The 19484-nt window shown below is 32.0% G+C and overlaps 1 protein-coding gene across 1 annotated transcript; it reads right to left on the reverse strand.

The window, feature by feature from the left end:
• Positions 1-10174: 10174 nt before the first annotated feature.
• Positions 10175-16243, reverse strand: LOC132755545 (uncharacterized). The gene is made up of 2 exons (XM_060746425.1): positions 13569-16243; positions 10175-13306 (listed from the first exon to the last, which is right to left on the reverse strand). Exon 1 carries the CDS (start codon positions 15695-15697, stop codon positions 13571-13573), a length of 2127 nt encoding a protein of 708 aa, XP_060602408.1. The 5' UTR covers positions 15698-16243; the 3' UTR covers positions 10175-13306; positions 13569-13570.
• Between the last annotated feature and the right edge of the window lie 3241 nt (positions 16244-19484).

Here is a 19484-nt window from a genome sequence, read left to right on the forward strand (position 1 = left end):
CTTTAGTCTGTAGCCAGAGATGATTTTGTCATTCTCTGCAAATATTAAACGATGATTCTGTATTATGTACGTTTAGTTATATTTATTATACACATGTACACAAAATGTATGGGTTAAACTTTGTTCAAAGTAGGATATACAATGTAATTCATTATTAAACATATGCTTGCATAATGCTCCGCAAACCGTTATCTTCTTAAACTTTACGGAGCAGGAACAAGACACTTCACTACCCCCACCCCCCCCCCCGCCCCCTATAAGGATTTAACCGAAAATGGATAAATTGCTCGTTTTGTTCAGTTAGTTCGTATTGAAATCGTAATCATTAAAGCCTTTTTAGATTTTCATATATATGCTTGATGTCGAATAAGTTTATTTCGAATAGCTGTAAAGCAATTTTTCGGGATACATCGCCAATGCTTACAGACACCTCACCCTAAAACACTGTACACTCTAGAAACCTGAGACACTTTATTAAAAGGTAAAGTGTTGCGGCATGGGTTTGTGACTAGTAGCCTAATGATCGCTAGCCGCATTGGTTCAAACCCCGTTAGGCGCAAGCCGTTGTTTCCTTGAGGAAGAAACTACACTCATTGCTAAGAACGTACTGATTGGTTCCAGGAAAGGATTCGAAAGTGTGTCTATAAGCTTATATACACAATCAAACTTAAATAAATTCTGTATGAACCAAAGGTGAAATAACCTCTATATTTAAAATTTGAGGGGGGGGGGGTTAGTGTCTTGTTCCTTCGCCGATATACCGGTCCGGAATGTTGAGATTTGCAAAGCATTCTGTATGCATTTCTTATAAAGTCATAAAGTCCTACGTAGGAGTTATAAAGTCCTACGTAGGAGTTAAAAAGTCCTACGTAGGAGTTTAAAAGTCCTACGTAGGAGTTAAAAAGTCCTACGTAGGAGTTTAAAAGTCCTACGTAGGAGTTATAAACTCCTAATTAGGCTTTTTATAACTCCTACGTAGGAGTTTTAAAGTCCTACGTAGGAGTTATAAAGTCCAACGTAGGACTTATAAAGTCCTACGTAGGAGTTATAAACTCCTAATTAGGCTTTTTTATCTCCTACGTAGGAGTTATAAAGTCCTACGTAGGAGTTAAAAAGTCCTACGTAGGAGTTTAAAAGTCCTACGTAGGACTTACAAACTCCTAATTAGGTTTTTTTATCTCCTACGTAGGAGTTATAAAGTCCTACGTAGGAGTTAAAAAGTCCTACGTAGGAGTTAAAAAGTCCTAGGTAGGAGTTTAAAAGTCCTACGTAGGAGTTATAAACTCCTAATAAGGTTTTTTTTATCTCCTACGTAGGAGTTATAAAGTCCTACGTAGGAGTTATAAAGTCCTACGTAGGACTTTGTAAGTCCTACGTAGGAGTTATAAAGTCCTACGTAGGACTTTATAACTCCTACGTAGGAGTTACAAACTCCTAATTAGGCTTTTTTATCTCCTACGTAGGAGTTTATTTTTTTATAGAACATTATGAATTAGCACCAGGACGCTTCCGTAAATAACTGACATTCTAGGTAAATATTATAACTGTTCTTTTATTACTGGCTGCATTAAACATATCAGGGAAGGCCGGACTGTTTTTGTTACTTTTTCTTTATTTGTTTTTTTAATGATATGTCTGTTTGCAATGATATGATTGTATTTAGCTAAAGCACTACCTACTCACTCATATTCCAGCACGTGTTGAAAATAATAAGGAGCAAACAGTCAAAACCGTGTAAAACCAACTCCAAATAAAGACCACTGCTGCAAATAAGCACTCTTAGACAAACTTTCATTCATTAAATACAACTTTGTACACTCCGAGTAAAGATCATTTGTGTAAACAGGCCTTGTATAATTTTTCCTTAAATTGATTTTTATTTACAGGTTTTACTGTAAATCTGACACTTTATTTAATTTTACCTATGAAATATGGTGCTATATCAGTCAAATATATTTCATATTTTTTAAAAATAAATATGAAATATAAATATGAAAGTGGGCGGAGTCAAAACTCATATTTATTTTAAGGGACTTCTTTCGCCATTTTGTTTGAAAAATCTGATAAATACAAACAACTTTTTTGTTGAATTTTGTTTTGACGTCACAATCTAGCGCTAAATATCGCGTGCAAAACAAGACGATACTTATATTACTGCGCGCTGTATAATTGCAGTTGCGTAGGAGGCAAGGGGGTTCATAACCATTTTTCTTTGATAATGAAATTAAATAAAAAGGTTATTTTTTCGTTTTTCGTGAAATATGGTATATATTTTCACTCAACATGATAAAATGCCTCATATTTTCACTCGCCGTCCCGGCTCGTGAAAATATGTGACATTTTATCATGTTTCGTGAAAATATATTCCATATTTCACTGAAACGAAAAAATATCCTCTTATTATTTATTTATTAATCTGGCTGCGCCCAATGGCTTGATTGTTTCCTGCAGAAGGGATAAGTAAGGCAACAGACCAAGACTTTCTCAGTTCAAGCATTTGGTTTGGATTTTTCCAATCAATCGCCAGTTCTCCTCCGATTAAATGTGTTGTTTTAAGTTACCGTAATTAAAGTAATCACTAAAATGTAGATTTAACAACATTTGCTGTTGCAGAATATCTTACAAGGATATATCTAGAGGCGTTGTCAACTTAATGACGCAACTTACTTTGTAAATTGGATAAAATATGTGCGGGTCCCCGCATTTCCGGATATTGGAATTATGGCAGCAATGTATTAATCGGGGGTTTAAGAAATACCAAAACAACACATTTTTTATGTAAACGGTACAAGAATGTACAGTGGCGCAGAGGTGACATTTGTGCGTTTTTATTTATCGTATGCGCATGAGAAACTATGTTGAGGCAACGAGATATTAAGTCGCGTCAACGTGATAATTAAATAGAGGATATTTGTTTAGTTCAGTGTAAGATCGGAATATATTTCACCGAGTGAGCACCAAAAGGTATATTTCACGAGTGGCGCAGCCACGAGTGAAATATGAACTTTTGGTGTTCACAAGGTGAAATATATTTCGATCTTACACTAAACTAAACAAATTTTCTTTTTATTATATGCAAAGAAACGTTTTAAAAAGACATTTAACCTAAAACTGAATGAAAAGCGCGCCAAATAATAATACAACGTGACGTCATTTACGACGTCACATCATTAAGTTGGTACCCAGTACTGTGCACGCTGGCATTTCACTGAAACAACGTAAGGGGCTTAAATTCAAAACAGTGAAATTATCAAAGTGGTAATTTCACTGTTTCAAACAGTGAAATTACCAGTTTTATATCACTGATATATTTCTATAAACCACCGAAAAGCATGTACTAAATGGTGCGCATCAGATACAATGTCATGACCTTGAGTGGTGTGCACAAGATAACTAAGTCGTTCGCACGATATATTGCGTCGTGGTCTTGGGATTCTAAGTCGTGGCCGGGAGTAAATAGGTGGGGCGCACGAGAAACTCTCTCGTTGTCACTAGTTAGTAAGTCGTGGGCACAAGATAGTATCTGGTGAACACCCCTTAATTATCTCATGCGCAGGATACAGCATCTTGTGGTCACGACAGAGTATCTCGTGCTCACGTCTAAGAAACTCGCGGCAATGACGTAGAAACTCATGACCACAACATAGTATCTTGCGCCCACCACTTAATTATTTCGTGCACACGACTTAGAAACTCGTTTCTTCGACAAAGTATCTCGTGCACTGAATTTAATTATTTCGTGCACACGAGTAAGTTACTCGTTGCCACGACATAGTTTCTTGTGCACACCACTAAATTATCACGTGCGCACCACGTAGTTACTCTTAGTCACGGCATAGTATATCGTGCACACGACTTAATTATCCCGAACGCACGACTTAGTAACTCGTGCCAAGACATAGAATTTAGTACGCTCGAGATAAATAAAAACACACTTAGCTTTGTGCCACCGTAGGAATGTATTAGCTTGTGACATCATGAAACATATATTTTTATAAACAGTTAGTTATACGTGTGTCGGAGATGAAGATTTTTACTTTAAAGTCATGGGGTGGACGTAGTTCACATATCATTTTTATGTTATGTTTAATATAATGTTATTATCTTTTTTATTTTCTTTATGTTTGCTATGATAAATTACACGTGTTTTGTGTGTCAATATGTTTTTGAAAACATTACATACTATATTAGATAATTAAATAACATTGATAATGAACATACGATAACAAATGAAAATAGGATTGATAATAAACAGTACATAGATGGTAAACATTACAAAAAATATGCATTGCATACAAAATGAACATTACATAGATGGTGAACAAAGCATAGATAATGAATATAACAATGTTGATAAACATTGTATAAATAATGTAAATTACATAGAAAGTGAACATAGCATAGATAATGAACAAAACATTGTTAACGTAACTTAGATCAGGCCAATAACACAGATAATAAGCATTGCACAAATAATGATCATAACATAGATAGATCTGGAAATACCCGGAATAACCGCCTTAAGCTAGATTAATAATATCTGTCATATTTTGCGGTTCGGATCGGAATATCCATTGGGCGGTAACGAGGCTTGCCGAGTTACCGCCCATGGGCGGGTGACCGAGGGACGGATATTCCGATCCGAACCGCAAACGTATGTCATTGCATATTTATTTATTCTCAAAATGCACTGTCATCTGAGGTTCTTTAGTTGATTGAACATTTACAACATTAATATCATCATCATTATCACATTTCACTCGATTCAAGTTTTTCTTTTAAGAAAGTATATGCACAAAAACATCAAATTTGACTGATCCGAGCTCATTTATCACGTGAGCAAATAGACGAATTTTACCTCCTAATTACATTTCAAAGCTATTTCTCAACATTTTTTGGTTTTTTAGTTAGTAACTACAGAAATTATCGAAGTATTTGTTTTTCTATAAAATTTATATCAAACCATTTCAAAATGACTAAATGTCGTCACTGAACTAACCTTCTTTCCTCGTTCAAAGTCGCGAAATGGGATGAAAGTCCTCATAATATCGAGCAATATCCGGGGTACAGTATACCGCAGTGAATATTTAGATATGTAAGCTTTACTTCCGCAGCATTATTTTGTAAAGAAAAAGCGTTACTATGACGTCAAAGCGCCCTCTATCGGCGGCGTAGGCATTGCGACATTTATATAGATGAAACGGCCTGTTTCTATAAATTCTCATCCGATTTCCTACATGTGAATTTTATAATGTTCGGTAAATTTATGCCTTTACATTGACGTCTTTCTTTTAACTTTGCTAAATATACTGCGATTTTACTGCTAATTTCCCTCTGTTTTTACGAAAAAAATATCGCATTAACAATTGTAAAATAAAAAAAGATCGACAGGGTGAATTTTGCTATAATTTTTTAAGCATGAAGTGAAATCGCGAAGGAAAATATTTATGCAATAAAAATATAGGGTCAATGCGTAAGATATTTTACTATTACTGTGTGAAAATAGAATTAAGGGTGAGTAAAACGCAATGATTTTGGTGACGTCAATAGACGTTGGAGTTCAAAGAGTATATTATTACGTCGGACATTTAAAATCACACATGGACTTGATGAATTTTTTTTTTATAAATTGCTGATTATTTTCTTATTGAAATGCCTATGCTAGATGAGCAAATTTACAATGTTTAATCCGACAAGGCATTTTATTAATACGTTTCCAATTTGCTGGACACTATTTCAGTTTTAATTTTTACAATCTGGTGATTGTAATAAAAGAGTAAAAAGTGTTATATCATTACATGAAATAACTAATTTCAGCGCAAAAAAGTAAGAATCGCATATTGCTGTATGACAGAAGTAAGAACATTTAGTTGCTTAGCTGATACCCGTTAGAATATTTATTTTACGTTACTTCAGCTTTTAAACACTTTCATAAAATCACATACAGACAGACCCGTTAGAATATTTATTTTACGTTACTTCAGCTTTTAAACACTTTCATAAAATCACATACAGACAGACGAGCCCCGGTGTCAATACACATTAAAATGCAATCTAAATAGATATACATACAAATGTGCCGAAAAAAGTGATAATAAAATTCAGAAATAATATTTAAGATATGTTAAGAATATTTAAAAACAAACTGTCTAAGATACAAAACATTTCATTTTGCTTAACATTTTCAAGTTTGTGCAATACATTAATCTAATAAGAATTGTTATGATAATAGGTTAATAAATTAAAAAAAAATGAACACTGTTACCTTTCAATACGAATGGTGTATAATGCTGACGCTATCGTTTTCAATTGTTTGTATACAGTTTGCTTTTAGCAGAAAAAAAACCACACACAATAAGGTGTTTATGTAAACAAAAAAAATTTCATAGGCTCTATAGCACAGTATTATGTGCAGGAAAAACTTACATGATCCTCTTCAATACAATCTGAATAACATATGTAAAATGTTCCAGTAAATCAACATGTCTTTTGCCTCGAATCGAGAAATGAACGCCTCAAACAGCGATGCTCTGGTAAACGCATACCGCGAGTAAGCGACTTTAAAATAAATAATAATAATATCTGTAATTAAACTAATTATGTGAAATACGTGAGAAATTTAAACCAGGGCATGAGAGCGTGATTCCTGCTTTAAATCTGAGTCTCGCGCTCAGTGCAGAATAAAATGCACGATTTCAACTTCATGAATTCACGATTTCAACTTCACGAATTCACGATTTCAAAAGTTGAAATCGTGAATTCGTGAAATTGAAGTCGTGAATTCATGAAGCTGAATAATGAATTCGTGATTTCCGTTTTTTGAAAACGGGAATTCACGAAGTTTAAATTGTGAATTCATGAATACGAAATCGGGAATTCATGAAGTTGAAATGACCCTACCGGACTTTCGTAGTATTGTACTTAATGCGAGCTTATGTACATGATCAAATGTTTATGTTGTACAAGATTCGAGTTTATATTGAACATAATCCATGATTGTATCTTACACAATGACACAATTCGAGTTTATATTGTGGTACATGATCCCTGTTTTTGTTATTCATGACGACTCGGGTAAATTTTAGAGTCACCAGTTATAAAGATATCGTTTTTTAACGATTGTCTTAGAACGCATAACTTTAAAACGTATTGTGTTTTGTACTTTTGACGGTCTTCCAGTCACGCATTTATATGTATAGTGACAAAAACAAAATCATAATCGAGATAATTCGGAGCTTAAACAGTTAAACATGCACTTGTTTGGTGATATAACACGTAAGTGTGTATAGACAAAGGAACAGGGCTACTTATATATCCAAAAGTGATCCATATCTTTGAAACATCATGATGATGATGTACTGATATTAAAAGATTTTCAGTCAACGGTCTGACATTTTGGTTAAAGTATTAGACAGTTTTAACACTAAAATACAATAATGCGATGACTTTGTTTCATTTCTTTTCCAATTTGAAAGTCAAAACGAAAACAATAGTTGCAGATCTATTTCCAGTTTAGTTATGTCAAACAAACCTCAGGGCTATTTCTTCAAGAGGCCTTCTTATAAGCATTAATAACAACATATTGCATATCCATAAACTGTATAAATACGATAATGATGATAATGATAGTTTGTTACTATTTAAAAAGACGAATGTCTGTGGAAAACTACAATATGGCCTTGATAGTTATATTGTAACCTTTCTTTAGATAAGATGTCCAAACTTCGTAGTGAAAACATTATAAGCCGTATCTGATGTAGGCATAGTACAGCAATGTGGAAGACATATTTCATTGTTTATATAATGGGACTTTATACAGACTAAATAGGTTTGTCGTTTTTACAATGATGGAGCTCTTATCAATATACCATATTTCTGATATTGATATGAAAATATAACAATTCGTATGCTTTAATTAATCTTTAAATCTCCCTCAAGCATAAGATACAATCTCACTTTGTTTTATTCAACTGTACATCTTATTGGGTATTATATCATTTCAATATATATATATAAAGGATATCACATGAGTGTCCTTTCATATTGAATTAATTTAATGAGCTGAATTAACGCGGTAAATACAAGGCCGTGTTAAGCATTGTATCGCCTTTATTCAACGAGTTTAATGAAATCAATATGGAAAGACAAAATTAAAGCAGCTCGTCTGTAGATTCTTTCTTATTTTGATGAACATTTTGATGTTCAAATTGATTGTCTATATGGTTGTTGTTTTCCTGTTGTTAATGTTTTAAAATTTATAATATATCTAAAATATGTTGTAGGTAGTTGTACATATGGCATTACATGTTTGTTTTAGAATCTCTAAAGTCATAGGATGATAACTGATTAGGACGCAGAAAAGCCAGCAAATGAATATATCAGTGTATTTTTAGTTCTCATTGATTACAGGAAATTATGTTTTGTTCAAAATTGCATATTCTATCTTTATATCTTTGTCATTTTATATCTTGATTGTTTTCACCATTTTTAAATACTGACGATGGTCCACTATTAATTATTTAACTTTAACATGCATCTTAAGAATTGAGAAAGTACGAGTACCTGTACTGTACTGTCGACTCGTAGTTTATTATTTGTTTAAAATACTTTTTGAGAGAACGTGAAGATTCAATATTTTAATTTGCTCCTTTTATTTAGGAAACAGATATTATTATTGAATGATATGTGTTATATTATAGCACGATATGGAGTTCAGATTCGCATTCGTGATTAATTACAAAAATCTTAGCGTCATACATTGCTACATGTATAGCATAGACCACACAAAATCAAGATATATCATAAATTCCAAAACGTCAGAAAAGATAGATGGATTATTCTTATGTGGTTAAATTTGTTTAAGCCTCAGAATTTCCGATTTAAACGTTCTTTAAAGGCTGTTCCAGTCTGTTGAAAAAAGTTGTAAATCAACCATTTACAGAAACAATTTGAGAATAACAAATTTTGTAAACGTTGATTATTATTTTTTATGTGTTTATTTTTTTCACTTCATATTTTTCAAACAAAATAAAAAGTATTTTTATTGAAATAAAACTGATTTGCGACATTGAAATAGCGTTCATGTTTAGCACTACATTGTGACGTCACGTAAAAAGCTGTTAAAACGTCTGTACAACGTTAATGACGCAACTATAAATATTGGTGTCCGGATTTACTTTTTTAGTTAGATCTTTTTATCATTCTAGATAGTAATCAGAACAAAATACCACACAAAGTTGTTATATTTATCAGATTTTCAAACAAGATGGCACCGTGAATGTGTCGGTTTTCAAATATGGAGGAGGAAACAAGAACAAGAGTTTATATGTTGTGAAATGAATAACGCTTCTAGCCTTCTTTGTTTATAAAAGTGAAGTCTCCGATAGTATTAGAATACCAATACCAGTCACCTTCGTATAACCTCAACATTTTACAGATGCTCCTAATTATAAGGCGTAATATTTATCACATCTGGACTATTTTCCTAATGCTTTATTTTAGATTGCAGAAACGCACACATTGCATACTTTTGGGTCAGGAGGTATAGACATTTGATTTTAAAATATCATTAAAATCCAAAATTTATATTCTGTTCAGTCCATTTATTAATGCGTATTACTTACTTTTTACAGACATTCGGTACACAATTGAAGTTGAACTGCAAATGGTATTTACAGTGAAATTTATATACCGTAATTTACAAATTCATACTCGTAATTTAGTTTTACCATAGGATGTTCCAAATATTTTCAAGATACTTATGGGTAGCGTTTATCCGATATACATCTTTATAGACTAGTCAATATACCGTCAGCTTTGATAGTTATTGTGCCTGCTAGAAGCACTCACGTAAAAATATATATACCTGTACTATGTTAAGATGGCATCGGTATAATTGCTATTATGAAAAATGTTCAGTTTTTGTAATTAGGAGATACATTGTAAAGCACATAGCATACATACTACTTCCTCCAAATTTATGAAACTGAATAATTCAATTTAATGCCGGGTTGTCGGATTCCGTCAACAGCAAACGGTGTTTTCATTTTGCTTTCATAGATATACACATTATCTATTTTTTTGCAGTTATATTGCTGCCAATGCATACTATTGTTTCATAAATATTCGTAGTCATATAATAATATATCATGTTATTAAAACAAAAATCACAGCATTGAAAATATTTATTTATTTTGAGCTTACACTTACACAATCAAACGTGTTATGTATTTCGAAATAACACACAATATACAAATTCAATCTACATCTATAATAGACAAACAAACATGAAACAACTTACTTTTAAGAATTAACAATTGATTGGAATATAAGGAAAAGTTTAAAACATTTTATACAAGAAAAATATAAAAAATAAAGAAGCCAATACAACATTTGTCCTGCATAGGTACTTTAATTTTCAATCATTAGACGTATTTGTGCAAAATGACATAATTAATTCCTCACAATTTAAGGTATAAAACAGTACAGATATAAAACAGTACAGAGTTTGGGCGGACTGCAGGCTGGATACAGAGACTAATTAGTTTTGTTAGCAAGTTAAGACTAAAAACTGTATAATGTAAATAGTAGCCTGTTTATTCAAACATTAAAACGATCTTACAGATAACAATCAGTACAGAAATAAAAATGTGATCAACAGTACATCAATCATCGTATCAGTGGTGAGAAATAACTTTTTCTTCTCAGACAAAAATTAATTATAATACTTTAAAAAAAACTTTTTATACATCTCTTCCCTATAAGTGGGTTATACTCGTGTTAAACCGCAAAAATACATAACAAATGATTGATTAAAAACCAATAAGCAATTTATGATTATGAATTTACATTTTTTTCCATTCGTCAAACAAAAAATAACGATAGATCCACTTAAGCGTAGCAATGATACAAAGCAGTACAGTGTTTGGTCAGACTGCAGGATGGATACAAAGACTAAGTAGTTAAGGTTTTATAACGCATAAAGTAAATAATAGTATGTTTATTTACCTTACAGAAAACAATCAATACAAAAATAAATTGTGAACAGCAGTATATCAAGTATCGTATAAGTGGTGATACATATCTTTTCTAAAATTACAAAACTTTTTTTTAATTAGCATTTATTCAAACATCTCTTCCCTATACTTATATAAAGTCAGTCAAGTAACAAATCTATATATTAAATAAAAGGAGAATAATTGAAATCCTTCAAAAGTTATCTAATGGACACTCGTATTTTTTTACAAAAAAATGCTTTAAGGGACAAAACACTTTACAAATATTATAGCATATTTTTCCGCATTATTCAATCAGAAATAACAAAACACTGTCTCTATTGAAACCTAGGAGTTGTAAATAAATATAAACATACAATAAAATGAACAATTATGTATATCTCGGGAACTAAACCCTCATCCGATCAGTTTAAAATTGGCGCATATTAATTTTTGGGATTTGTTAGATTAAAAAAAAATCTTGGTAAAATTATGTTTTTAATTTGTTTCACTTTAAAAAATCTAAAAGCTAGGTGTTCAACATAATATCTTATTTTCAAAACCTATGCTGTGGTGAGTGAATATTTCTTCGAATTTGAACAGTGACTTTTAGTGAGATTAAATCGAGTAACAAATAAATCTACATATACATTGACCTCGACAAATAATGCAACTGTATAATACTAAATTATGCCAAATTACAATATGTGCTAGCTATGTACAAGCATATAAACAAAAACCTTTGTCAAAGTGAAAAAATGATTACACATTAAACACTCATCAAAATAAACTACTCACAACAAAGATTGCTTTAAAATGTCATTTAAATTGAGTTCAATCATTTTGATACATAAAACAGATAGAGTTGGCTGTTAACGTTTCAAATAAATCATTTCCATACATGTATTTACTAATTGTGAACAGATTTGCCATAGTCAGCATTGAAAATTAGTACATTGTTACTTCATATTCATTCTATGTTATCAAATATTGAGTTTAAATGTTTATTCAATTTATCTTTAAACTTTTGTATTCCATTTGAATAAGCATTATGTCACATTAATAAAAAAATGAAACAAATAAACACTGTGCTGAAGTTGGAAGCATATAAAAAGTGAAGTTCCCTCATATTTAAGAAAACAATAAATAGTAGAGAAATAAACGCAAGGAAACTTAACAATCTGTTGCAATATATATAGACTGACGACGCTGTTCATAGCAAAATATCTTAAAAAAACATTGCAAATGTGCAGAAAACTATGACAAATACCAGTAAGATATATCCGAAATTTAACACTGATATTTATCTATGTATATCATGTTGATATTATCATATATATGTATTTGTATTTTTAAAAAATATAACTCATTCATTTTAAGTGGCTTTGTTTTATGAATACATTTTGTGCATCAAGTTAGTCATTTCAAAGTAACAGTCGAATAAATTAATACGTATTTTCTATGTGTAAACAAAGTTATGAGAATGAGATAGCAATCATCTCAGATGATATAAAAACATATCTTCATCAGAAAGGAAGATGATTATAAAAATTAAATTTATTATAAATGATTTTGTTCCCAATGAAAGCGTCTGCTATAAGGAACACATTTCTTATATGCAAGGAGCTTCTGATATAATGACAAAAAATGAAAATTTTGAATGTGAGTTGACTATAAGAATAGTTTACTGAATAAAGTTTATGACTGAAAGGTGCATATATTTTTTTTCATGCCCAGAGCAGTATCGGATAAAAACGTTAGATAATGTACATCACAGATGGGATCCAACAAGAAAAAAAGTCCGGTACCGTCTTTGTCCCTAACATAAAGTAAGGTTTTCTTACCGTCATATTAGTGCTTCATGACTTGCGTGTATTTTGTGTGTATTTTAGGCAATGTCCGTAAGTATTTATATTGTACATCATTCTCAATGTTTTCAATGTCGTTGTTTCTTCACAAGTAAACTAATTTTGTTCCATAATAACTAGAACTCTATTCGTTTATGCTAGTGTAACTTTCCTTGTAAGTTTTTATAGGTATCAAAATATGTGAAAACCAATTACAAAGAAAAAATATGCTTTTATCACATTGGTTTTTATAAATGTTGAATTTCAACAACATGTTGTTTTCCTATATGGATCTTCAGTTCCTTAACTCCGACAATGGAACGTAAAAACTTCTTGATCTTGAACAATAAATTGTAATAGAAAAAAGCGTATAGTTAAATCAGTTAATGCTGCATTTGCAAATATGTTACGCGGCGGTATTGTTAAAGTATTACGTCGATTTGGAATGTTGATCACAGAGGACACCTAAAAAAGAAATAAATGGCAATAGATAATTTAATGTGTTTGGACTATTTCAGATAGTTTAAAACACACATAAATGAAATGTCGATTTAATGAAAACTCAAAAGAGATATCAACAAAACTTTTTAACGAAAGCTAAAATAGTTATATTTACTCTACGGTCATTTTATTGTTCACAAAATAACGTTTTTACACATTCTTGAGCGGGTAGAACACACAGGTATAAATATGATTGAAATGTAGATATTATAAAACAATTACATACATTCAAAGATGTGTGATAATTTCTCGTGTGGATTGTATTTGCTCAACAATATTCATCACTTCATCCCATTCAACGGTAAGCGACTTGGTTGATTGCATAGCTTGAATAAGAGTATTGACGGTGGCATTTTCCTGCTGCTTAGCTACCCATTTAAGCAGCATATTGTAGATCCGCATACTGCTAGTTTGATTGTCCATTGACACTTGATTGATTTCTGCATTGCTCAGACCAAGTTTAGCCCCAAGAAGCTCCCAGCTGTATCCAATTAATTGTGCTATTTCGCTCAATTTTTTTTTATCAAACTGACAGTCCTCTGAAAGTCCTATCGTAGAGATGTCTTTAAACCATTCAGAAAGTGCCTGCGGTGCGTGAATATCATGATTGGCAGGCATATCAAGGCAGGGTTCAATGCTTTTGCCATCAATGGTTTCAAATGGGAAGATTGTTTGGCCTCCAATTAGACCATGGCGTTCATCGTTGCAGCTAAAACATGTCTGGAACGGCTTACCTTGAAGAGTCGATGAATCTCGCAGTTTATTGAATTCACTGGTGACCACTGACTCTGCAAAGCGTCTGAACTTGTCTGCTGTAATGTTGTTAACATTTCGAGATGTGCAAAGGCTAATGACACGCATTTCAATTCTGTTTTGTTGTAGTTCAACAGCTCCAGCATTTTGGCTGTCCAATCTAAAGACTCCTAAATTTTCGTACAGCATGAATTCCTTTTTTTGTTGTGATACGCCTATTTGGACAACTGGCCACCTTGCTACCATAGCGGCAATAAGACGACAGTATACAATTTGTACAACAGGGGAGTATTGAAATGCCATCAGAAACCTTAAAGATGTCTGCTTCTTTCCTGAAAGGAACTCTTTAAGTGTCTTGTTATCACTGTGGTTTCTTAGAAAAATAGGGACAATAAACCAACCGAGAGGATTAGATTTCCCAGTTTTCTCGTCGAAACCTGAAACTTCAGATATAATGTAATGCCTTTGCATAAACATCAAAATTTCATTCTTAAATTTGGATAACTCACTATCGGAATCAAAACATTTCTCAATTAGCTCTATTGTCAGTTTTGCTTCGTTTTGTAAAAGTTTCCAAAGGCTGCGATATTGTGGCTCTTTTCTGCAAAATCTCTCTGATGTCACAATACACCTGAACGCATCAACGAGAAATTGTGTATTTAGTACAACGTATCGTGATATCGGTTCTTCGTCAAAGAAAAACAATGTGCCTTTCCTGTGGTGATATAATAGGAACAACTTGATTTCTTCTTCTTCCTTTAGCGGAAAGTCACTTTGTGAATCGATTTCCACTACTTTGCTAAATGGAATTATCTTCTTGTATCTTATCTGTACTAATTCTTTTTCAAGGGCTATCCATCTTGCAGGAACTTTGAGTTTAGAATGTCCTCTTATATGTATTATTGCATTTCGCAGTTCTTCAATTTCCTTGTCGTCGGGATCAGTGCTATTGACTACAAAATCTTTTGTATGAATATGATTGAGAACAGGTGTGTTTTCAAAAAATGTTCTTATTTTTTCAAAATATTCTTCTGCATGTTGATTTTTTTCATTTTCCGTTCCTAATAATTTATCTTTATGCGTTCCGACAAGAATAACCGGCGGATTTGAACCGTCGTCTGACCCGACATATGAATGAATGGAGTTCATCCAAAACTTAATGAAATATTCCATTGTTTTGTCACCTGTTTCCATAGGATATTCAGTATCTAATACAACCATCGACAATGGTTTTGATAAGTCAAACACCAATAAATACACAGCGCGATTGCTGTGGAATATGGTGTGAGTAGCATAGAAGACAAACTGGCCAGCAAAATCCCATATTTCAAAATTTCCATCTACACCGCGCGCAAATTGTTTATATTTCAGGAGAGTCGAAAATTTCTGTACTTCTTCCGGTGTCAAAGATGATTTTGTATTTTTTCTAGTATTATCCGTGCTTTCCGCTTGTGTTTTTCTATACAAAATTCGTGATGCACTGTCAATAACTTCTATATTTTCAGACTGTGATGCGCGTTCTTGAAAATCTAAAGAACGTCCAGTATTCTCTGTTGGCTCCTCATTCTTAGCGGCTTCAGCAATGCGATCGATAATGTCCATATCTTGTGGCGTAGTTGTTTGGAATAACGTCACAACACCATTTACTTCACAATATTTGCAGTGATTGATTTCTACTCCATTTGTGCTTTGAACAGAGTGACAAGTCTTTCTAACTAGTGATTGTGTTAAGGAGGTTTTCCCTTGTGCAAAATTCCCAACTACGTTCACCCTTACAGAGTTATCTATTTCAAAACCTCTGGAGAGGACACTTTGGTAACGCTCAATGTGTAAAGGGTTATTTCCAATATCAAGCTCCTCATCTATTTGAAAAAGTAAGACTTAAAACATTTTAATACTGTAATTTTGAAACTATATTAACTGAAAATTAAAATAGCATACCATTATCATTATTGTATTTGAATCAAGTATACATATCGTTACAAGTAAGACTTTAAACATTTTACTATTGTAATTTTATTGTAATTTTTACACACTTTTACAGAAAGTATATTTATCGAAACGAGTGAGTCTTTTAACATTTGTTTACATGTCTAATTTCAAAACTTCACATAATACATTTTACTATTATCAAAATTGTATTTAAATCAATTATATATAATAACTAAACAAGAACCACCGCTGGACGGGGCAATGCTCGAATTATTTTACTTTTCCTAAAACCAAACAAATAAAAAAATCAAAGAAAAACACGATAAAGTGTTTTTAATTGTTTAAAGACTAATAATAATTATAATAATGATAATAATAATAATAATAATAATAATAATAATAAAAATAATAAAAATAATAATAATAATAATAATAATAATAATAGAAATTGAGCTCGGCTGATATCAAAATTAAAAATTACATTGAAAACTGGTCACATGGTCTGAATTTCAAAGCTGTACATCAAATGATAAGAAAGACAGTAGGTCTTTTCGTCAAGTTATATATGTCAGTTGATATCAGGTTCAAAAGTAGGCCACTTTGTGAAAATCTATGTCAGCTGATAAAAAAGTTTAATTTTACATTAAAATATGTGCAAACGGTCTAAATTTAATTATTACGAGAAAAAAAGAAGAACTTTATTAATTTGACCTTGACAGTCAAAGTCGATTAAAGGTCAAACTCACATATAAATTATCCAATAAAATTGTTTGGTAGAAAGTATTGTCCGTGTATAAATAAAATCCGTACTTAAATAAGAAAAAAAATATAATGACAAGTCAAATTTAATTATTATATATTGGAAGTCACATGACTGTAACAATACCATTATTTATTCTTCGAAAACAAAACAGTCCAGCTATATAAAATGATAAGTTCAGAAGACATATTCGCCTGGGAAATCTTCCTCTTCTATTCATATTAATCATACAAACCCAAAGTCTCACGAGAAGGCAACATCAAGGCCTTTAAAGTCATATGAAAAATAAAGGTGCATTTATTGTCATCGAGAATTGTAGTATTTCAACACACGGGAAAATAGTTTATTATGTAACATGCAAAGAAAACAACAATAAAACACAATATGTGTACCCATTATCTTTAAGTTTAGATTTGGACCTCTATTCATCGCTTTTGTTGACTTAAAAGAGATTAACGAAACGATTTAACGGGGAATGTATGATTTACCTACTCATTGCAAATTAAGTTTTAAGAAGATTTTTCATGAAGAAAATACATGTACGCCTATTAAGTTTTCGTCAATCTTTATATATGTCATATGCTTAAGCTTTAGTTATCAGCGTGACAAATTAACAACTTATCTAACTAACTAAAGCTGATTCTTTTCATACGTGATTTCTTTACTTTTCTAATTGACAGCAGAAACAATATCCTGATTTCAGAAATTAAAAAGAAAAACAAGATGGCCAAGATAGCCCTAGATCGCTAACTTGAACCATCTAACTCATCCGAATATTACCTAGACAAGCATCCTGACCAAGTTTGATGAAAATTTAGTCAAAAATGTGACCACTAGAGTGTTAACAAGGTTTTTCTATTTTTAGCTCCTGTGACCTAGTTTTTCATCCGAGGTAACCCATGTTTGAACTCTTCCAAACAATTACCTAAACAAGCATCCTGACCACATTTTATGACAATTGAGTCAAAAATGTGACCACTATAGTGTTAACAAAGTTTTTCTATTTTTAGCTCCTTTGACCTAGTTTTTCATTCGAGATAACCCATGTTGGAACTCTTCCGAACAATTACCTAGACATCATCCCGACCAAGTTTGATGACAATTGAGTAAAAAATGTGACCACTAGAGTGTTAACAAGTTTTTCATATTTTTAGCTCCTGTAACCTGGTTTTTCATCCGAGATGACCCATGTTCGTAATCATCCGAGATATTACATAGACAAGCATCCTGACCAAGATTGATGACAATTTAGTCAAAAATGTGACCGCTAGAGTGTTAACAACGTTTTTTTTTCTATTTTAAGCTCCTGTTACCTAGTTTTTTTATCCGAGATGACCCATGTTCCAAATTAACCGAGCTATTACCTAGACAAGCATCTTCACCAAGTTTGATGATGATTTACTCATAAATGTGACCACTAGAGTGTTAACAATGTTTTTTTTTCTATTTTTTAGCTCCATTGACCTTGTTTTTCATCCGAGATGACCCATGTTCAAAGTCATTCGAGCTATTAGCTAGACAAGCATCCTGATAAAGTTTAATGGTGATTGAGGAAAAAATATGACCACTAGAGTGTTTACATTTTTTTTTATTTTAAGCTCAGGTGACCTAGTTATTCATCCGAGATAATCCAAGTTCGAACTCATCCGAGCTATCAACTAGATAAGCATCCTGACAAAGTTTGATGATGATTGAGGCAAAAATGTGACCACTAGACTGTTAACAAACAAGTGTGGACGGACGACTGACATTCAACGATCCTAAAACGATCCTAAAAATTTAGATGACTTTAAATTTATTCATCAATAATTATGTCTCCAAAATGAAAAACAATCATAATTGAGATACATTATAAAAAGCTTACCTCAAAATAAAGTCAAAAACAAACTTAAAAGGTTGTGCATAAATTATTATCTATAAGAAATAAAAGATAATACATGCTACATAGTGCCCAGGAAGTAAAAAATATTTAAGATTATAATATAATATTATGCATAATGTAAGTTCGGGCGAAAAGTGTGTAATACGTTGGAGATTTAAGCCATTAAATATGGCTTCGAACAAGGTAATGCAACACATTATTTGAACATCTTAGTAATAACCATTGGCATTATTTGATAATGTCGGACACATATTAATTGTTAACGTCGTTAGGACCATTGCCGTGCCTAATGGAAAAGACGGCGTTCAGACTGTCACTATCATTAATTGTTTTTATAAACGGAAATTGTTTAATATTTAAACAATATGAAAATAAATAAGATTACATAAGAATATAATGCACAATAAGGATAACTGTGATACTAATATCTGTTTGATTGGTGATGTTATCACATGTACGCATTGCAATATAGACTTGTAAGACTAAAGCTTGAATGGGTCAAACTATTGCAAAATATACTTTAAGCACGGATAAACTGTCGAAAAGGTAAGAATAAGATACTTGCCAAAGTCTAAGCTACTTGGATCTGACTCCTGAAGTCAAAAAAAAATATTACATTATATTTGATAAATATATGATAGACAGGCTAAGCCCCACATCCTCTATTTTAAACAAAAATATTTATGCAAACATCTTCAAGTATCTTGAGGCCATGACTTATTTTAGCCAATGAAAATGGTCGTTTCATATGGAACAAAACTTAATATTACACCGGTAGGGGCGGATCAAACGCTGAAGCGGTGAACAAGGAACGT

The sequence above is a fragment of the Ruditapes philippinarum genome, unplaced genomic scaffold (genome assembly GCF_026571515.1).
Source record: "Ruditapes philippinarum isolate M1 unplaced genomic scaffold, ASM2657151v2 ctg546_1_1_1_1, whole genome shotgun sequence".
Lineage (NCBI taxonomy): Eukaryota > Metazoa > Mollusca > Bivalvia > Venerida > Veneridae > Ruditapes > Ruditapes philippinarum.